General features: G+C 42.5%; 1 protein-coding gene across 2 annotated transcripts in view; it reads left to right on the forward strand.

Annotated features, from left to right (window-relative positions):
- The first annotated feature begins 8,948 nt into the window (after positions 1-8,948).
- The window catches only part of PDCL2 (phosducin like 2), an 81,884-nt gene continuing 68,977 nt past the window's right edge, over positions 8,949-21,855 (forward strand). For both annotated transcript variants that reach the window (XM_075566313.1, XM_075566322.1), the window contains exons 1-2: positions 8,949-9,094; positions 13,580-13,670. In XM_075566313.1, the coding sequence (XP_075422428.1) occupies positions 9,064-9,094; positions 13,580-13,670 (122 nt within the window). In that variant the 5' untranslated portion in view covers positions 8,949-9,063. The remainder of the gene's footprint in view (positions 9,095-13,579; positions 13,671-21,855) is intronic.

The raw sequence follows: 21,855 nt of genomic DNA on the forward strand, positions 1-21,855 counted from the left end.
CATAGTACCCATATTCACATGGTGGAAGCACTGCGGCGATTTAAACTTGCCAATACAAAGTGGCTTCAGTTTGTGATTTCCAGTTTGGTTCACACAAAAAAGTACAGTCACTCTGTCTTTCATTTCTTTAAATCCTTGTTTACGCTGTTTGTCATTCTTACAGGCCAGAGTGGTATTCGGTAGCATTTTGAAACACAGTCCGGTCTCATCGCAGTTATAAACCTGTTCTGCGGTATAGCCACCATCTTCAATTATCTTCTGAAGCTGGGCAGGGTACGAGCATGCAGCTTCATCGTCAGCTGACCGTATCTCTCCTGATATAGCAGTTTTCCTTATTCCATGTCGCCTTTTAAAGCGATCTAGCCATCCACTACTTGTCGCGAAGGAGGTTGAAGCATTGCTGTGAAGTTGGCTGTGAAACTTTTTGGCTTGCGTTTGTAGATGGGGTCCAGACAGAGGCATGCCTTCGGATCTTTCTTGGACAAACCACTGAAAAACAGCTTTATCCAACTGGCTGTCTTTAGGTTCACGCAAACGATTACGCTTCAGTCCATCGTCTGTTTCTATGGATTTAACTGCATCACGAAGTTTCTCCTCCTTTTTCCATCCGCGAACTGTAGACTCATTCAGTCCTAGGTCTCTAGCCACTTTGGTTTGCGTGACTCCAGATTTTATTCTGTCAAGCGCAGCAATTTTTTCTTGAACAGTAAACCTCTTACGTTTGGTTGAAGTTTCCGCCATTTCTACCTGCCAGGGGTCTTCAGTATGCCTTTTCCTAGTGTTGAAAACCTGAGGCTTTTAACAACTGATCTGAAGGGCTTAAGTACAGTACCTGAGTACAGTATGTACAGTATTTTACTAGCTCTCAGAAAGGACAGTGTGTTTTAGGATAACAATGACAGAGATAACCATGAGCAGAGGGGGTCAGAGGTTTGTTTAGGTGTCACTTTATTACAATGTTTTATTCTATTTTCCATACTTTTTGTTGTATTCTATATGTTATCTCTTCATTTGTGTTGCTTATTATTCAATTTTTAATCCTTTTAATAAACTTTTATGTCATGTTTATGTTGAACATTTAGTGCGTCTCCATGGTTACTGGTGTCAAATGACCCCGCGGGGTCACGTTGCCATGCCGTGACGTCACATGACCCCGCTGGGTCATTACATGCCGGAACCGCAGATGAGCAGGGGGAACAGGCAGCCCACATCTCACAAGCCGCACGCACGGCGCACGGCGCACGGTGCGCGCGCACAGACAGCCACGGCGCGCGCACACACGGCCCTCAGCCTTCACCGAGTGCACAGAGAGCCCACAGAACACCGTGTGAACACCGTATTTGAGAAGGGGGTTACTGGTTGAGCAGGGAGGGGGGTTACTGTTTGAGCAGGGGGGATATTTTTAGTAGGAGGGTACTGTGAGCAGGGGGGGGGAATACTGTGAGAGAGGGGGGGTACTGTAAGCAGGGGGGTACTTTGTGAGCTGGTGTGTACTTTGAGCAAGGGGGGCTGTGAGCAGGGGGGGGGATGTTTTGTCCCAATTTTGCCCAACCACCCCAAAAAATTTTTTTGAAAATTATTTTTAAAAAAAACAGAGCCACGTGAAAACCGCGTTATAACGGGTCGCGCTATAACGGGGTTCAGCTGTATATATATATATATATATATATATTGTGACAAACGGCTTACTCCGGGGCTCCGCCGTCTGTCCGGGACTATTAGAACACGATCTTTTAGGGTAGGTTAAATGATGAGGCGTAACGTGCTGTTCCTTTAAACAGGCTGTTGCCTGGTTTATTCAGTCCCAGGCACTGAGACTGCCACACGGAATTCAAAATAATACATAAGCAAACAAACTCGTTTCTGATGAACGGACAGGGTTTCAGCTATGCTAACCTCTGGGTCGGTTTCTCGATTCTCTGACGGACCTGGGGGTACTAGGGTTAACATGACCTCTATCTTTCCAGGGCTTAAGTAGGTTTATATGGTAAATTTGCTCAGGTTTCCTCCTACCTGGCTGTCTCACCTTGTAATTTACTTCTCCCACTCTTTCCAAGACCTCATATGGCCCATGCCACTTAGCAAGGAATTTACTCTCTACGGTGGGAACCAGAACTAGTACCCGATCGCCTGGAAAAAAAATTCTGACCCTAGCACCCTTATTATACGTATTCCTCTGGGCCTCTTGAGCTTTTTCCATGTGTTCCCTCACTATAGGTAGGACTGCAGCTATGCGGTCCTGCATCTGGGCAACATGCTCTATTACACTTCTGTATGGGGTAACCTCGTGTTCCCAAGTCTCTTTGGCTATATCCAGTAAGCCCCTTGGGTGTCGGCCATACAATAGTTCAAACGGGGAGAAGCCTGTGGATGATTGGGGAACCTCCCTAACAGGTATGGTAACAAACAATCCCAGTTTTTCCCATCCTTATCGACCGCCCAGCGTAACATGCTCTTTAAGGTTTTATTGAACCGTTCCACTAAACCATCTGTTTGTGGATGATAGACTGAGGTTCTGAGATGCTTGATTTTTAGGAGTTTACATAACTCTTTTGTTACTTGGGACATAAATGGTGTTCCCTGGTCAGTTAAGATCTCTTTAGGAATTCCGATCCTGGTAAACAGAACTATTAACTCTTTTGCTATGTTTTTAGCAGAGGTGCTACGTAGGGGAACTGCCTCCGGATATCGGGTGGCATAATCTAATATTACCAATATATGCTGATGTCCCCTAGCAGACTTTATTAGGGGTCCTACTAGATCCATAGCAATCCAGTCAAATGGTACATCTATTATGGGAAGGGGTACCAATGGGCTACGATACGCTTTGAACGGGGTGGTGATTTGACATTCTGGGCATGAGGAGCAATAATTTGTAATTTCTGCCAGAACCATAGGCCAATAGAAGCTTCGGAGAACCTTTTCTTATGTCTTTTCCACCCCTAGGTCCCCCCCCAATGGGTGACTATGTGCGAGGTGTAATACTACATTACGGAATGTCCGTGGTACCAACAATTGTTTAGTTATAATTGATTTCCTTTTATCAACCCGATATACTAGGTCATTCTCTACCTCGAAGTAGGGGTAGGCAAGTGACCTATCTGGTTGGCCTGGAGTACTAAACTGGTCCCGTATATTCCCCCTTGCTTCCGCTAATGTAGGGTCTTCCCACTGGGCCTTAAAACCCCAGGACTGACCTCTAGGTCAGCGAAGGTCTTATCCTGTTCTGGGGTGGTAAGCGCCTGTTCAACATCTTGATTTGGGGTATTCCCTACCAAGGTGGCCATGGGAAAGGGGATTTTACAGCACTTTTCCTCTTTCCCCTTTTTATTTGGGCCTTCGTCAACCTCCATTTCTGAAAAAGGGAAAGGATTTGTTTCTTCTATTACTTCTTTATGGTCCGCTATTTACACATCATGTGCCAATTTGGGTACTATACCCACTTTGAAATCTAAGGAACCAAACTCTGTTTCAATAAGAACATCAACAGTGGAATATTCGTGATTATCCCCATGTATACAACAAATTGCCACTCTTTGTGAACTGTTTACCGTTTTTTTCCCAATGGGCAACAGGTATTCGGACACTAGTGTAACCATACTCCCAGAGTCAAGTAGTGCCCGAACCCTCTTACCATTTACCTTTACAAATGCCCAGAGATGGTTATTCAAGGGGTCCTCTGGGCTAGGGCCCATACATTGAGACCACAACGAATAAGGTTCAACACTGTTGCATTGCATTGGCTCAGTATTTAGTGGGCAAACTTTCGCGGTGTAGCCCCTCTCATAACAATTTACACATTTAGGTACATAGTCTGTGTCCCACTTAGAGCCCTTTTTCGGCTCCCCACGTTGGCTGTTGCCCTTAGTATGCGAGTCACTGTTGCTGGTGCTGTGTGAAGGCGGTCCTCGCTCTTCAGCCCCCCTTAACCCTGGTACCCTTTTACCGTCTCTGGAAGAGTCCTGGAACCTTGGGTAGTGGGGATGCTCCCTGACTGTGGGTTGCAGGTGCTCTTCTGCTGCATTGTACCTTTCTACGAGGGCCATAAGCTCATCTGCATTGTGGGGGTCACTCTGACTGACCCAACGGCGTAGGGCAGAGGGAAGTTTCCTCAAGAACTGGTCCATGACCAACCGTTCCACGATGTGGCTTGCTGAGTTGATCTCGGGTTGTAGCCACTTCCGAGCGAGGTGGATGAGGTCATACATCTGGGATCGGGTGGCTTTATCCAACGTGAAGGCTAATGCGTGGAACCTTTGGGCGCGAACGGCCATGGACACGCCGAGGCGGGCGAGGATCTCGAACTTCAATTTTGCATAGATATTAGCTTCAGCTGGCTCTAGATCAAAGTAAGCCTTCTGGGGTTCGCCGCTTAAGAAGGGTGCGATTAGACTAGCCCACTCAGCTTCTGGCCAACCCTCTCTCTGTGCCGTGCATTCAAAAGTGAGAAGATAGGTTTCAACATCATCCAAGGGCCCCATCTTCTGAAGGTAGTGGCTTGCCCTGGTCATTTTCGGGACTGGGGCTGCCTCTGCCAGTGGAGTCTTAATGATAGTCCCTCTCAGGATCTCGAGTTCCTGCTGTAAGCCCTGGGCGAACCGTTGTTGCTCCTCTCTCAGCAAGCGATTTGTCTCTTGCTGGTTTGCATTCGCATTTTGCAGAGCTGCATTCGCCTCTTGCAGGGCTGCATTCGTCTGTTGCTGGTTTGCATTAGTCTCTTGCTGGGCTATTAACAGCTGTTGCTGGTTTGCATTTGCCTTTTGCAGGGCTGCATTCGTCTGTTGCTGGTTTTCATTCGCGTCTTTCTGGGCAGCGACATTGCGTACCAGCGCACTCACCACGTCTTCCATCTTGTTTGGAGAGAAAAAAAACTTTTTTTTTTTTTTTTTTAAAGTTCTTTAACCCGCAGACCTTTTAGTGTTCTGTCCGCATTCTCCACCATATGTGACAAACGGCTTACTCCGGGGCTCCGCCGTCTGTCCGGGACTGTTAGAACACGGTCTTTTAGGGTAGGTTAAATAACGAGGCGTAACGTGCTGTTCCTTTAAACAGGCTGTTGCCTGGTTTATTCAGTCCCAGGCACTGAGACTGCCACACGGAATTCTAAATTATACATAAGCAAACAAAAACCCTGCTCGTCTGAGCAATAACTTAACTAAGGTTTTCCCTGACTGGGGTTGGACTGGCTTATCCAGTTCCAACAAGAAAAATAAGGAACTTTGCAGATTTAGACAAAAGGAACAAAATTATTTAACCTGTTTGGTGAGAGGCGTTTCCCCTCTCTGCTTCCAGCAGCTTTCCTGCCTCCAGGCTCTTGGGGAGAGGAACCAGGAAATCAGCCTTAAATACCTGATTTCTAATTAGCATGACAGGTGACAGAAATCAGGCAGCAGACAAACTCTGGTCTGGATCCCTCACCCCTCAGTTCCAGCACTTGCCAAACTGTGGGATGGAGTGCATGCATCCCTGAATTCCAGCCAAAACAGGATAGAAACTGTTCAGTATCCTGGGAGCCCTATATATGGAATTTATCACCATACCCTGGTTTCTGTCACTATATATATATATATATATATATATATATATATATATTTATATATATATATATGACACACACATATGTAGAGGTATCAGTACCGTGTTAGCCGAGCTTCAATATTCAAAAAATAAATAGATGATACCGTTCTGTGGCTAACGAAATGCTTTTATTTGTGCGAGCTTTCGAGATACACTGATCTCTTCTTCCGGCGATGTTACAATGAATGAAGCAAGCAAAAGGTATACTTTAAAACAGTGTCTCTTGGAATGTTATCTGTGCTAGTCCTTCCCCCGGTGTGGATGTGTTTTATGGCTAGGGGTGTCAAAAGGTTCCTGAAAGCAAGTGATGTAAGAGTGTGTGTGTGTGTGTGTGTGTGTGTGTGTGTGTGTGTGTGTGTGTATCTGTGTGAATATAAATGAATGGAGAGCCCACAGTATATACAGTGCTTTAAAAAAGGTGTGTGTGTGTGGAGTGGGAGTGGATATAAATGGTGTGGGTAGGTGTGGAAATGTGAGAGATTGTAGCACAACTAAAAGTGTGTGTGGATACTATGTGGTCCCTATAGGTGTATAGGGATGGAAAAACAAGGAGTAATAGTATGTGTAAGAGACAGCTGTGTGTGCATACATATAGCACAGTATGTACAGACATGGCCTATAGCGCTCATGGGAAGAGAGTTCACTTGTGTCAGTAATGACTCATAAAATTTCGATCTCTGTTTAGGCCACCGCTAAGTGTCCCGAACAGTTGCATAAATTTGTATTCATGCAACCATCTCTCTTTCGGTGTTATAAGATTACCTTTGAGTATGGCAACCCTCAGATCGTTCATCTTATGGCCAGTCAGAGAAATGTTCGCCGACAGGACTGTCTCTTGTTCCGCGCGTGATGCTGTGGCGATGCAGGTTCATTCTCTTGTTTAGCCCCTGCCCTGTCTTACCTATGTAGTAGCAGCCCCCTGGGCATTTCATGCACACGATGAGGTACACGACATTGCTGGAGGAACAGGTGAACCTTCCTCTGATTTTGTATTCCCGATTCCTGTGTGGTATTTGTATTGTGTCCGCTGTGTAGAGCATTGCGCAGGTTTTGCATCTTGGGTCCTGGCATGGTTTCGTCCCGCATTCAGTTGTACTGCTGAATACTTTACTCCTCACCATAATATTCTTGAGATTATGGGGTTGTCTGTATGATAATAAGGGTGCTTCAGGGAAGACCTGTTGCAGTCTTGTATCTTCCTGGAGGATGAGTTGTAGTTTCCTGGCGATCTTGCGTAGGGCTCCTAGGTGTGGATTATATGTGACCACCAAAGGTACCCTGTCGCTTGTCTCCTTCTGTTTGTATTCAAGGAGATCACTTCTTGGTATTCTGGTGGCTTTGTGAATTTGCTGGTCTACAATTCTGTGGTTATATCCACGGTTTATAAAATCTGATCTCAAGGCTTTAATCCGCTGGTCTCTGTCTGCTGTGTCGGAGCATATCCGGTTGTATCGTATGGCTTGACTGTGGATGGTTGCATGTTTGGTGTGTGTGTCGGGTGGAAGCTGTTGTCCCTCAAATAGCTGGCTCTGTCTGTAGGTTTGCGGTATACAGAAGTCTGTAGTTGGTTGTTCTTTATAGTAATGGTGGTGTCTAGGAAATGTACTTAATCCGGGGAATGGGTGAGTTTGAGGTTGATGGTCGGGTGGAACGTATTGAAGTTGTCATAGAACTGTAGGAGGTCCTGTTCGCCAGAGGTCCAAATCAGGAGGATGTCATCGATATAGCGAAGGTATGTAAGGGGTTTCAAGTGACAGGTGGAAAGAAAGTCACTTTCCAGTTTTGCACAGAACAGATTGGCATACTGTGGCACCATCCGTGTACCCATAGCGGTCCCCGTTGTCTGGAGGTATGTGTCATTTCCAAATGTGAAGTAGTTATGGGTCAGAATAAATTTGATGCATTTAGTCAATGTTTTATTAAAAAAAAAATTTTATAGAGAGAGAGAATATATATATATATATATATATATATATATATATATATATATATATATATATATATTCCGTCTCTGTCTCTCTATAATTTTTTTTTTTTTTATAAAACGGACACAGCCACAGGGGGCCCTGGACGCCAACCCTGGCAGACACCCCCCCCCTATTGGCGGGCCTGCGAAGGAGCGTGTGAGTCGAAGGAAGACGGCAAGGGGAGAGGACGCGTTCAGGGTGCCATTAGCCCCCGAACTAGGCCAGATCTCCCAAGTAGGCCCCTGTGCCCCTTCCAGCTTGTGTGTGCTGCAGGGAAGGCCCCAGATAGGGAAGCTTCCCCTTAGCTCACAGCCATAGTATTGCAGCGGTGACTGGACGGCCATGCGGTCATCTGCGGTCTGGGACCAGACCACGGGCCGCCTTTATAGACATTAAAGGAGACACTCCTGCTGGAGCTCCCTCAAGAGATGGAGATGGGGATTTGGCAGACCCCGCGTCGTGGAATCATGTTGCGGCCCTGCTGATTCAGGATCTCCAGTATAGCCTGGCCTGAGACAAGGAAGGTAAGACCGTGCATCAACAATCTCACACAGGGGTTGCACTACTCCACACACCTTGGGTGGGCATTGTTCTGTGGACACCAGGGTGGTTAGGTGCCCAGAGCATCCTCAGTACTTTGGTGGAACCCCACCGGGGTGGTGAACATTGTGTTGGGATCATTGTGTTGGGGGACATGTGTTGTGGGTATTATTGTTATAAGTGTGTCAGTAAACAGTTATTGTGTGTGTGTTACTCATAACTGTAATTGGTTCCTGTGAGGGGTTATCCCGCTGCGCTGGGATCCCTCATCAGGTGGAGGCGCTGTACCTAGAGCTCACCCCAGGGTGCCAGAGGTGAGCTACAGGTAATCAGCACGCATAGTTCCCATTAGTCATAGGAAAAGGGGGTTACATACGCAAATGAGAAGCTAGCATAAGACTACCCGTCGTAAGAAGCTAGATTCATGTTAACGCCAACAAGTAATGTTAGGTTATTTGAGTCATTCCTAAACCTAGCGTTAAATACAACATGTCCCTGAATTACATCATGTTATTTTGGCAACATGAAAATAAATTATATAAACCAAACTTTTAGCAGGGTTCAGCTTGTCTTCACAAAGATGTATAAATTAAGGCATCTACATAAGATCCTTGCCTTCAATCTGTATTTTCTCTTTCTAAATGTCTTTTGAAAGTGCTTGGTGTGCTTGTTTATTATAATATATCTACCAAAAAATTGTTATATTAATTAACTAAACTTATAAATTCAGTTCAAATATTATTTTAGTAAGAGGTAGGCATTAATCTGGCAGGGTACACATGTAAAACAATAACACAGGTGTTCTAGCGTATGCTCCGTGAAGCTTTTTTTTTTTACAATAGAAACATCTTAATAGTTTAGTTAAAATTGTTTTTCTACTTCTAAATAGGATCCAAATGAAGATACAGAATGGAATGATGTTTTAAGAGATTTTGGAATCATTCCTCCGAAGGAAGAGGAGAAGGACGAAGTTGAAGAAATGGTTTTACAGATGCAGAAAGAAGCTGCAGGTAGGTAATCAAGAAACCGTTGCAATCATTTTGTAACGTTTGCACGAAGTGCCAGCTTTACTAGACCAAATGAAATGGCACATTGCTAAACCAGATAAACTTACTGAACAATGTTTGTTAAAGCTGCAGTCAAAGCTGCGTTCGATCTTAACACTGATATCAAACAATATCTCCTTATGTACATGTAACGGATATTCCCCCACCCAATCGCATATAGAGTGTATGTGAGGGGGAACGTATATGTTACCAGGTGTGGTGCGTATATCTGCAGGTTCACAGGAGGCCTGAGCCTCCGCTGATGGGAACCTGGATTGCTTCTCTGGAACGTTTCTTCGGTCAGCGCCTCCACCTATGTAGGATTCTAGGAGTGTAGAATGTTCCCTACACAGGACCCACATATAGTAACCACATACACAGGAGTATAAGTATAACCGTTTACTATATGCAGAATCAAACATAACACAATACACATAGCAATAATAATAGTGACAGTGTCCTTCTATGACACTCACAGGCACAACTTACCACAGGCACGCTATCTCACAGTGCCTTAACCCCACACCTTATACCTTCCCCAACACCGTGTACCCAGAGTCCCACGAGTCCACTTAACAGACCCAGAACCTATAGGCTGGGTCAGCGCCTGATGTACCGGTATGTTGGTGCACGATAAATACGATACCTGCCCCAGTGCTCCAGCACCTGAGGCTGCAGATTCTTCACAAAGGATCCGCCGCTCTGCGATCTCCTCTGTGACGTCCTGCAACTCTGCCTGGCGGTGGGTGACTCCCGCATGGAGTGATCCACCTTTGGAAAGTCTCTTATCTCTGCAGCCGCAGAGAATGATTCCTTGTACACTGACCCTTGTCAGAGCACACAGCACTGTAGCTGTGTCACTGACTGAACTGACTAAACTGACTGCTAACAGGGCAAAGTCCCTACCTAAGGGGCCTTCCCTAAAGCCGTCACAAGCTGAAGGGGAGTGGGGTCTAGCTGGGGCCTAAGGGGAGACTTCTGGCCTAGTGCAGGAGGCTACTTTCCTCCCTGCACAAACACACCCTCCCCTCTCTGTGTCCCAGTTCCTAACTGACAAAACCTGTCTGCACACAACATTGTATCTTCTTTGCAGCATGAGAATCTGTCAACCCTATTGGCTTCAATGCAGCAGGTGAAAGGGGTGAAAGAGCAGTCCCCAGAAGCTGCTGGGAATCGTAGTCCACTCAGGACCTCTTCTCTATTAGCGCCGCGTGCGCGATCTCTACTGCGCATGTCTGAAGCTGTAATGGCCGCCGCTACTCTTAACTGAGCATGCGCAACGTCCAAGAGCTCTTGCACACATGTAATGGCCACCTCTATGCTTGCCAACCTCTGTGCATTGCATTGCACAGGCGCGAACTCCCGCGCCAACCTCAACATGGCCTCCGCACATGCGCGAACACATTAAACATGGCGGCGTCCTGCCACCGGGAGCCCCCGGGAACGTGCTCGCCCCCGCAGCAGCACACATGCAAGGGGGAAAGAAACCTGCAGACGGGGACCGGAGGGACCCTGGCTACATACATATAAACAACTCAAGCTTATTATCAGAAATGCTTTCATCAGCTATACCAACGGATGTCGATTTGTAACTCAAATGTCACCCGTAGGACTCCATCCCCAAGCAATTTAAGACAGTCATATAACCTTCCTGTCCATTCTGGTTGTTAGTATAGGTTAACCACACCTCTTTTACTTAAAATACTTCACTTGTAACCAAATCTACAGAAGAGTTGACCTTATTCCACACAAGAAGATCTTCAGAACTCATTCTAATTTTAAAATAAATTAAATCTCCTTTTCTTTGTAAGTCATCCTTTCAACAATTGTCCTGTAATCACCATTCTAATCATAATTTTAGAGGGAAAAACAATTTCTTACAAAGCACACAAACAAAATAAATTAAATAAATAAACAAACATCCTATCACTTTGTAAGGGCTTACTCACTTTCCCAGTCCCTCTCTGCAGGGCTGGGAGGATAGGCCTCTTGCCAACCTATAACCCCAAAGTCCAAAGAGGTACCTGTAAGCAGGGAGCTCTTTATGTCAGTCTCTGGGTTGTCTCCTTTGAGGTGCATCCTCTGGCAGTCTCCAGGGTCCGCTGCGCCCTGGAAGAAGATGGTCTCGTTTCAGGGTGTCTTGCAGGCAGCACATTCCTCCTGTGCTCAACAGAACTGTTTCTGTGAGTCTTTTGCTGGCAACACAGTCTCTCTGTGCTCAAGATCTCCTGCAATTTTTGCAGGAGGCTTTTCTACTGGTCTGATGAGCCAACTGGAGACTGGTTTATTGTCTGTAGTTGCAATTAACAAGCTCCCTGTTGGACTCCTAAAACCAATACAGGCTTTCTATTGAAGCTCTTTTGGATAGGAGTTAGGGCTCTTTCACATACCTCCCCTGTTTGTAGGTAGCTCTGGCTAGCCATGGCTGAAGCCGATCCCTCCACTCTCACTTGAGATGTACCTGCGGCTCGAATGAGAATGGGTGGAGAGAGAGAACCCCCATTCACGCTTGGATTGGAGTTGTTTCTCCAGGTAACCAGTGTCTTTTTTTACAGAAGTTGCTTGAAATCAGTGTGCTTTAGTTGCTGAGGAGCACTTTTCCCAAGCAGTCTTTCCATGATGTGCTTAGCTTCCTCACCTCTGCAGAGGACTCCTTGCTCAAGCTCCTCTTTCGCTTTTACCAAGTCGTCTTTTGACCACTTAGCCACAAGTTTTTGCATGCATCAGGCGATCTTTTCTTTCCTGGGACTAGGGTGACCACCTACATTGGTATCCATTATTGCAGGTGGTTTCCAACTCGGCAGAGTTTTTATCCCAGTTCTATCACCATATGTAAGAGACATGTGCAGAGGTACAACCATGGAGACATATTTGGGGAAAATAAACCATGGTTTTTATTCTGCTTTAACTAATAGTGTTTAAAGAAGCACACAAATAAACAAACATCTTAACATTTAATGGCTAACTCACTTTACAATTCCCTATCTGCAGGGCTGGGAGGATAGGCCTCTTGCTAAGCTATGACCCCAAAGTCCATAGAAGTACCGGTAAGCAGGGGGCTTTATATGTCAGTCTCTGGGTTGTGTCCAGGGGCCACCCTGGGGGCCCCCCTCTGGCGTGGTCCAGGGTCTGCTGCATCCTGGATGTAGAGAGTCTGGTTTCAGGTTGTTTTGCAGGCAGCACAGTCATTCTGTGCTCAAGACAACTGTTTCTGTGAGTCGCTTACTGGCAACACAGTCCCTATGTGCTAAAGATATCTCCTACAGTTCAAGCAGGAGGCTTTACTACCTGTCTGAAGAGCCAGGTGAAGACTGGTTAATTGTAGCTGCAATTAACCAGCTCCCTGCTTGACTCCTCAGACCAATACATGCTTTCCATTGAAGCCCTTTTGCATATAGCTTAAGGCTGTTGGAGTTGCTTATTCACAAAAACCTCCAATTTCTGGTCTTTTCCACCACCCCCCCTGGCCGCCCCCTCCTCCCCCCAACGAATACCTTGGTGCTTAGGGAAAACGTCTCTCAGCGTTTACAATGTATCTGCAGGTCAGTGTGTTTCTGGGAAATACATTGTGTGTTTGTGTGTGTGTGTGTGTGTGTGTATGTGGAAAGTCTGTGGTTGTGTATTTGTATGTGGTGGACGTATAAGGTGTGTGTGTGTGCTTGTGTTTATGGTGTCTACGTACAGATATAGCTGATGTTATTGCATCCATTACTATGTGATAATGGGTGCAATAATGTCGGCTACACCTATATTCCTTGGGTATGTGTGGGGCCCAGTGGCCCCCTAATATCAGGGCTGATCGGATGCACTTGTCCCCAAAGTAAAAATCCACCAGCCAGCTCCTGGGTGGGTGTGGAGGGGGGCGAGAAGGGAGAGAGAGAATGATGGGGAGATGGGGAAGTGAGAGAGAATGGCAGGGGAAAGGAAGAGAGGAGAAGGGAGAGAGAGAGAATGGGAGGGGGGAAAAGAGTGTGAGAATGGAGGGAAAGGGGGGGAGAGAATGGGAGGGAAGGGAAAGACAGAATGTGGGAGGGCAGGGAGAGGGAGAATGACTAATACAGCATAAATGGGGACGGTAATATTTTTTTTTTTACTGATGTCATTTGTTGTTTAAATAACTTTTTAATGTGACCCGTTTTTTTTAAATCTGTCTATCCTACCAATAAACTCCATTTCACAGTTGGTTGAATAAGAGCCTAAAGCAATTAGCTATTTATGCTTGCATCCTCCAAGACTACTGGTCTTTATTCGCCTACTGCATGCCCCCCAGAAAAACATTTTGGGCACATGACATATCGAGTGTAGGTTAGAAAAAGAGCCCTCTATATTATATGAACAAAATACACTTAATACCGTTAATTTAAGTGTCTAATTGTGTAAAAGTTAAATAAATGATTTAGATCTTGGATTGAAGACAATTATCTAACAATACCGTTTTTTTTTTTTTAGTGAAACCATATGAAAAAATGACACTCGGAGATTTAAAAAAAACAGAAGATGAGTTTGATGAAGAAGACGAGAGAGTTATTGAAATGTACAGGTAATGTTTTTTTTTTTTTTGGTCCTGTTTTAATTATATCTACAATAAATCTAGTTTAATTGCAAACTAAATCAAAGGTGATAATTTCAGATTGGGTGCCGATGTTGGTATCACTCAGGTATCAGAACACAGGAGAAGGCTGCAGCGGATCACCCAATGTCAGGAATCTGCAGTCATATCAGGCTGTGCTTTCATCTGCTGGGCTCTTTTAGAAGCGGAGGGTTCCCTTTTAGGCTTCCACGTAATCCAGGTAGATAAGTCCCAAGCTCCGTTTAGGAGTAGCTGGTAGAGGGACAGTCTCACCGATCAGGGTCAGCTCAACCAGCAAAGTGATAGAATACTAAGGGTACTAGTAGATCAATAAAAGTATCATTCCAACTAGTTTCGTAGCAACTATAAAGGCCACTTCATCAGGGAATGAAAGCAGTGAGCAAATGGTCACATTAAATACCTTCTAAAGATCTACAATAGGTTAATTGTTAATCACAAAGCAACCAATAAGCAGTAGGCACACTGCATTGGTGTAAACAACTGTTGGGTGAATTAACCTAATGTTTAACAACATAACATACATAGAACAGAGTTATATAAACAAATAAAATAAAATTTAATGCATAAAAATCTAAATAAAAAATATATATAAACTAAATGGCTGGCAATTGTCAACGATTCAGCTCCAAGTTGGTACTAAAAGATAGAAACAAAGGATTAATTACATAATTCACAGCCGCAGGTAATAACCCCTGCGGCTGTGAATTATGTAATTAATCCTTTGTTTCTATCTTTTAGTACCAACTTGGAGCTGAATCGTTGACAATTGCCAGCCATTTAGTTTATATATATTTTTTATTTAGATTTTTATGCATTAAATTTTATTTTATTTGTTTATATAACTCTGTACTACAGTGGCGACCGCCTTTAGTCTAAATCGGCTAGATCCGCGATTTTCAGATTATCCCGGTTATGTGCGGTTTTGTGTCGTTTTCGCCCGGAGTGAACTGCGTTATTTTCGCGCTCGTGATATTAGCATTTTATTCTCGTTGTCTGCAATACTGCAATGCCGTGTAAAAACTCAGGGGGGCGTTTGCGAGCTGTTGTCTTGGAAGTCTAATACCTTCGCGGTTCAACCTACGTCAGTACAAAGTCTGTGTGTGCGCGCGCAGTAATTGTAAATTTGCATATTTAAAGTATACATGCATTTGCGGTGCTGTGCTGCTGTACAGTATGTCTCGTTTGAAAATTGTTGAAACGCATAGGCGTGTACAGTATTGTAACAGTGTCACATTTCTGCATATACAGCGCTCTCCCCTCGCTCAGGATAATTAACTGCACTGCAGGGTATTTCAACTTCTTATCTTCTGTACAATGCAGTACATCTCTCCCACACCATTCCTTTGAACGTGTGTCTGGTTTCAATCACATTCCTGCTTGACAGCAGGAATTTACTGCGCATGCGCCTGTAACTTTCCGTTTCTGAAAATCCCTTCTCGAATTTGATTTGCACAGAGCAACACCTTGATATAATAATAATAATAATAATAGTAGCATGTTTTTGTATAGCGCTGTTAGTTACAGAATACGTAGCGCTTTCCAGAGACATTTTGCAGGCACAGGTCCCTCCCTGTCTCGTGGAGCTCACAATCTACTGTATGTTTTTGGTGCCTGAGGCACAGGGAGATAAAGTGACTTGCTTTTTATGTACTGTATTTGGGGGTTGTATTTGGGGGTTTATTAATCAAATTATTATAATGAACTGCCTTTTGAAATTACTGTACTCTACAGTATGTAATTTCTTTGAACTGCAGCACAACTAATCCTTCATCCATCCCCCACGCACACACAAACTCTTTTCGACAGACACCTCCACAGAGTCATTCATTTTCTGAAGTTAGTCATTGTGTTTTTAATCCGTCCCTAGCCGTGCGTCAATCGTCTCACTGCGCCTGCGTGTACTCTAAGCCTCTTTGAGATGGGAGCTAGCTGATTACTACACATGACATACCCAACCCCCCCCCACCCCAACCCTTTGAGGCTTTGTTTATGGTAACGCTTTGGAAAATCCCTTCTCGAATTTGAAATGTAAATCTGATTTGCACAGCATTGTGAGAATTGAGAGTAAAAAAAAACATTAACTGATTCATGTTGTTTTGACATTCATTCTTATACTGTGGGTGTGGGGGGTGGGGGGTGGTTGTCAATGATTATGATTACCAGGAATGTGAATAAATATTTATTTTATTTCATCAGGAACAAAAAAATACAAATATAAAAATAATCATGAATAATACATAATGCAGTCTTTATTAAGTTCTTCTGCCAGATTGAAATTGGATAAACATTTAGAAAACATTTAGAAAACATTTGTAAAACATGGAGAAACATGAATTATGCACATTTATAAGAATATTATTTAATAATATATATACTGTAATGTATAATATATATATATATATATATACTGTGTATATATATATATATGTATACATAGTAATATTATTTTTTCCGTCTTTATCTTGTTCCTCATTCCGTGTACAGTACAGTAGTTCATTGAGAGAGGAGAGGTTTTGTGTACATCAATACTGCTGTTTATATACTGTACATTTTACTGTACAAAACAGATTAGACTGGACACAAAACCCCACCTCCCCCCAGGCCACCCTTTTTTCCTGAAACGACAAGTGAAGGAAGACCTAATTTCCTCGCCTATGCTTAAGAACTGAGAGGAGCCTTTCCTCTGCCAAGAAAACTGAAGCCTTGTGACTGGATACACAATCTGCACCATTTTGCAGCAGACTTCCCCGGAGAAGCTTTCACGCCCTGCCACTGTTATCTTCGATTTTTGATGAACCTTATCAGGCCTGGGAGACGAACAAAATGAAACGTAACGCACGCCAGGTTTCAAATCCTTTGTCTCAATTTATTACTCATAGGGTAATGATTTTTATACAGAAAAAAAAAAGATATTGGTTAGAGGCGTAACATAGGCGTGTCTTGGGCGTATACTAGGTGTGTCTTGGGCGTAGCTTTGATTAGAGGCGTGATTTAGGGGCAGGACATATTAGTGGCGTGACTTTTGAGACGTGTTTATTTTCAATACAAGCAATTGTCTAAATACATAGCTTATTCATTGTCTGTTATCAAAAGAGACCTTGAGTCTTGCAACTATATTTCACTACCTTGCTTCTTGCAGAGAACCATTCTATTATATTCTACTAAAACACCAGGAAATTGACATCACAAAAGTATCTAGTAATATCCTGACCAGGAAGAAAGGAAATGCAATTTAGCAGAGAAACTGAGTGCATCTATGAATTTATATTTCAGCAAAAGGCTGACTACAGAATCTTAACTAGTTATGACCATACAAAATGGAAGCTTAACATGAGTGCAGACTCTGGCCTGACATACTGGTCCTAACAATCCCTCCTTTTTGTTCTCTAAAAGAACAAATACCCTTACTAGGTACGCTTCTCTATGACTATGGCCTTATGGGGACCAATAGTATCATAGACTCTGTTCATGGCCACATATAAATTATTAGTTGCATACATGGCGTGAGATGAAACTGAAGGTTTCCTTGAGACAAATGAAAGCATTGCACACTTAGTACAGTGAAAAATAACAAAAATTGCTGCGATTATACTAATCACTACAATAAAACCATAGAGAATTTTCATACCCAATTCTCCAATCCAACTAGTGAGTCCTGACATCCAATTTAAGCTAAGGCCTGAGGATTCCTTACGCATCCTTGCCTGAATTTCCTGTAGCTTATCAATATAGGCACAGCACTTCTGTCCTACAAGTTTACAAACACCTCCTTGTGAGGCTAGCAGATAATCAAGAGCCATTCTATTCTGTAATAATACTGTTCGGATCTGCTCTTGTTCATTAGTCAGACGGATAATAGCATCACTTGTCTGATTAAGAGCATCATCAATATTTACCATCAGCTCACTTAATTTAGAATAGAGATCCAGAACACCTAAACTAGGTATAAAAACCCCAGCTGCAATGCGGGTTGGATTAATGGTCCTGGTCAGATCTTTTCGATTTCTCAGCCTTCCTTGGGGTAATGTGTCAGATACATAGAAAGTGGGAAGGATGAATCCCAGATAACAAGGGGCAGTGTGATTTCAGGGTACAATCTTAGTGGCCCACATGCCACACAACCAATATATATATATATATATATCATTAAATATTTCTATAGATTAGAAAATGGCTTACATCTCAATATGTCACATAATCTAAGGGTCAGCTATTTGTGAGAATTGGTGGGGGCTAATTTCTGCTAAGAGCGACTGCACAAACATTCTTCTTGCACACATCTTTCATACTGCATTTACTCAGAATGGCAAAACGGACCAAGATGGCTGCTATGGTCAAAATGGCTGACTTGTGATCCTTTCCTTGTGGTTGACTCACGTCCCTTTGTGACCTCCCACCTTCCTCATATCCAGTCTTCTCAGTCCCCCATATCCTTAAGAGACAGTCTATTTAAAGAACAGAACAGTTAACCGTTTCATAGTCCTGATGGACCAAGATGTCCAAGTTGTGAATAACTTCATTCCTTTCTTTTCCGGCCATTATATCAGCCCAGTTGATTTCTTCTTTGGTCTCTTCTTCTGGGGGACTGGCGACATCATCACCGCAGAGAGGCATAGCGTCGGTGGGGGTTGCAACGCACTTCTGGATCAGAGTTTTGCTGTACTTAATTCATAGAGAGCAATGAGTAGGACAAACACACACATACAAAAACATTCGCTAGCTTCGCTCAAAGCAAATCAATCCAACCACCAAGTCCCCATGGTCCCTAAATCCTGGATAAAAACACAACATTGCGCTTTAACTAGGGCGCATACATGCCCCTCCTTTTGAGGCTAAAATATAGTCTAGAGCTATTTTATTCTGCGGGGTCATTAATTTAAACTAAACCTATTCTTGGTTAAGTGAGTAAATGTCTGTGGCTGTATGATTTAGGATATCCCTGTAAACCTGTCATACAGTAACCCAACTACTACATTTGGGAATAAATTCCCTGAAACTTATTCTTCCCATAGACTACTTTTTAGCACTTGTGTATTGGGTGCATCTCTTCTGTTTCTAACTCTACCTGTGAGCAATTAACATAACATAACCGTGTGTTTGACTGATAAAGCATTCTCCCACCGGGATATCATTCTTCAGGGAGATTCTATTAACCTAGAAATCCAAACAAAATAAACAAAGTTAAACAAATAATACCTTATACTATTTTGTCATCCTTATGGGACTCCACGTACACAAACATAATGGAGCATACATTGTAACTGAAAAATAATAAAAACCTGTAAAAATAAAAAGTTCAAAGTTCGTGTCTTGAGGCCTGGACATTTTTGCCTATAATCTTTTTCCCTTGATGATTTGTGGTCAGAGAGTATTGTGTCCATCAAAACACTTATTTGCAGGTGCAATGTCTTTGTCTTTATTAGCTGTTTGTGCTTAGACTGGCACTATTTTGACGTGCGTGATGTGTATCCATGATAAGAATTTTTTTTTTTACTGCAATGCTGGTGATGAGTAGTATTTAAATGGCCTTTTTCATCTGGGATGAAGAGCGTGCTTGCGTAGAAAATGCTTGACCATTAACCCGTCTTGCGTAGGTGCACTCTCAGCTTTAACCTGTGCCTAGAAAGACTCAAAAATATATATTAGTTGCATGCAATACTTATTAATTGTTTTATTACCAATAACATGGTCCTTAATTCGTTACTTTGAACTACTGATGGTCATAATTCATCCCATAAGTGTCTCATAGGGAGAGAATTTATACCTAGAAATAAATTCTTGTATTAATATGGTTACTACTATTATTAGCATTCGCAATATTAAACAGAGATATTCCCTATTAATGCTCCTCAAATTTTAAACTAAGCAACCAATATGGACTTGACTTTGCTACAATCCAAGTTCCTAAAACTTGGTACCTCAGCCTGTGCCAAACCAATTGCTTCCATAATCAATTCTATCCTGTCTGCAGGCCATATCCCTAAGACCTGAAAAACTGCTAGAGTTATCCCAATCTTCAAAAATGGGGACAAAAATACTGTCTCAAACTACAAATCAATCTCTCTTCTCCCAATACACACTTACTCTCATTCATACCTAACTGCCATCTGCCATTTTCTCTGATGCAAATGGTGTCAACCTTTTAGTCATTTAATACTAACTAACCTTAAAACTCGCCCCACAAGTCAAGCATCCCAACAGCCTGCACTCATGGCTATTGTCCCACACCCACAGTCACTCCTGGCTTTCACCTCAAACAGTCCACTGTAACTATTCTGCTAAAAAATGTGAAATGCCTTGTATATAATATATATACCCTGTTCACTTATGCAATTATATATCCCCTGTCCTTTAACTCTATTTCCAAGACATACCCAAAAACAAATAAAAGGTTACAAAATTATAAATTTGGCAGATATGATATATCCCTCAACATAGGGACGGCTTGCTACCTGCTATGCTGTGACATCTGCAAAGGTATTATTATTTACCAGGGGCCTGTCAGCTCTTGGAGTTAACATTGCTATAATAAATTCTGAACCTGCTGTGCATTGTGTATCATTTACAACATATCAATTTCTTGACCCTCTATAGGGATTTCAGAAAGACCTTCAATAACCTATGTATGTTTCTCCCCTCTTCTGTTCATATATTATCTATACATGTGAACAAAAATACTAAAAATTATGAAAACAGGTTGCTTTGATATATAGCAAAATTAAACTGGTAAATAGATTTGTATGTGTAGTGACTATAAAAATATTTACTGCTTGTGTTAAAAGAAAAAGCCTGCAGTAGGTCTTTTAACAACTGTGGCATTTACAATATAAGAAAAATCCTGAAATCCTGAACAAAAGATTTCCTTTTAAAATAGATAAATAATTTTGAACTCTTTGCAAAGTGCTGAGCACATGGCCAGCATTAACTTTAAAAGACACTCTGACTTTAAAAAGAAAAAGTAATAATTTTCAAAGCGCTTTTTTTTTTTTTTCTGGGAAAACAGCCAGAAATTTAACAGTACAGATAGCAGACAATGGGTTTCACTGTCTAATTCATATTAACTGCTGGATTAATCCTCACGCAGGGGATTGTAACATTAGTTTAATGTTAAATACTTTCCACGCTGTCCTAAAACTGCATTTTGTATGGTCTTTCAAAAATTAAATAACGGGAATATTTTAAATTACTTATAAACACCAAGTCTATGCCAACAAGAGCATGCAACATTCTTTCATTCATTCACCTGAATGCCTTCTGCAAGAAATCTCATATTCCTGCAAACTTCCATCAATACAATTGCTATCCCGTTTTAACTATGCCCTCTCTTAAACTAAACAAAATATCTTCAAACATGCAATAGTTATACCATGACTAAAAAAAACAAAACAGCAACCTTGACCCTACCTGTCTTGTATGGCTTCTACACTGCTTATTTAACGGAGACAATTCTCGCTAAAATAACTGACCTCCATGCTGCTAAAGGCAGATATCATCACACTCCGCTCACACCACGGACACCCTCCTTTTGAAGCGCTATGTACATTAATGGCGTTATATACATATATAATGCAATATATTAATTCAAACAGTGCTTATGAGCTCTTACCAGCATTTTAAACAAAAACATCTTAATCCTGTAGAAATAAAATTGAAATGTGTTATCTTACTGCTTTACGGAAAAGAAGACAGTTCTACATTACCTTGTTCTCATGATTAAACTGCTTAAGCACAGCTAGTTAATTTTAATGTGAATGCTTCGCATTCTTTAAACTGTAAGAGAGAGGCTGTGCCCCTCCTTTTATTAAGATAGAAATACCACAAACGAAAAGAAATGTGTCCGGTTTAAAAAGTATCCGCCTGGCCAGGACGAATAAACCTTTCAAACTATAACCAGGGACCGAGCTGAATATACTCCCCTTTTGTTGTGAGGTATTTCTCCCTTTATTCGGTGTACACCTTTTTTTAAAACCTTTTAAAATTTAGATTTCATCATGAGCAACTAATATTCATATTTTTGTACAGATGTTAATCAGCATGACCACACAGTGTCTTTCACACAAGAAATCATTCAGGAAAAAATTCATCAGGGTTACAAACAAGCTTTACATAAAGTAGCGGTGTTTTTTTTTTTTAC

This window comes from Ascaphus truei, chromosome 1 (assembly GCF_040206685.1).
Source record: "Ascaphus truei isolate aAscTru1 chromosome 1, aAscTru1.hap1, whole genome shotgun sequence".
In the NCBI taxonomy this organism is placed as follows: domain Eukaryota; kingdom Metazoa; phylum Chordata; class Amphibia; order Anura; family Ascaphidae; genus Ascaphus; species Ascaphus truei.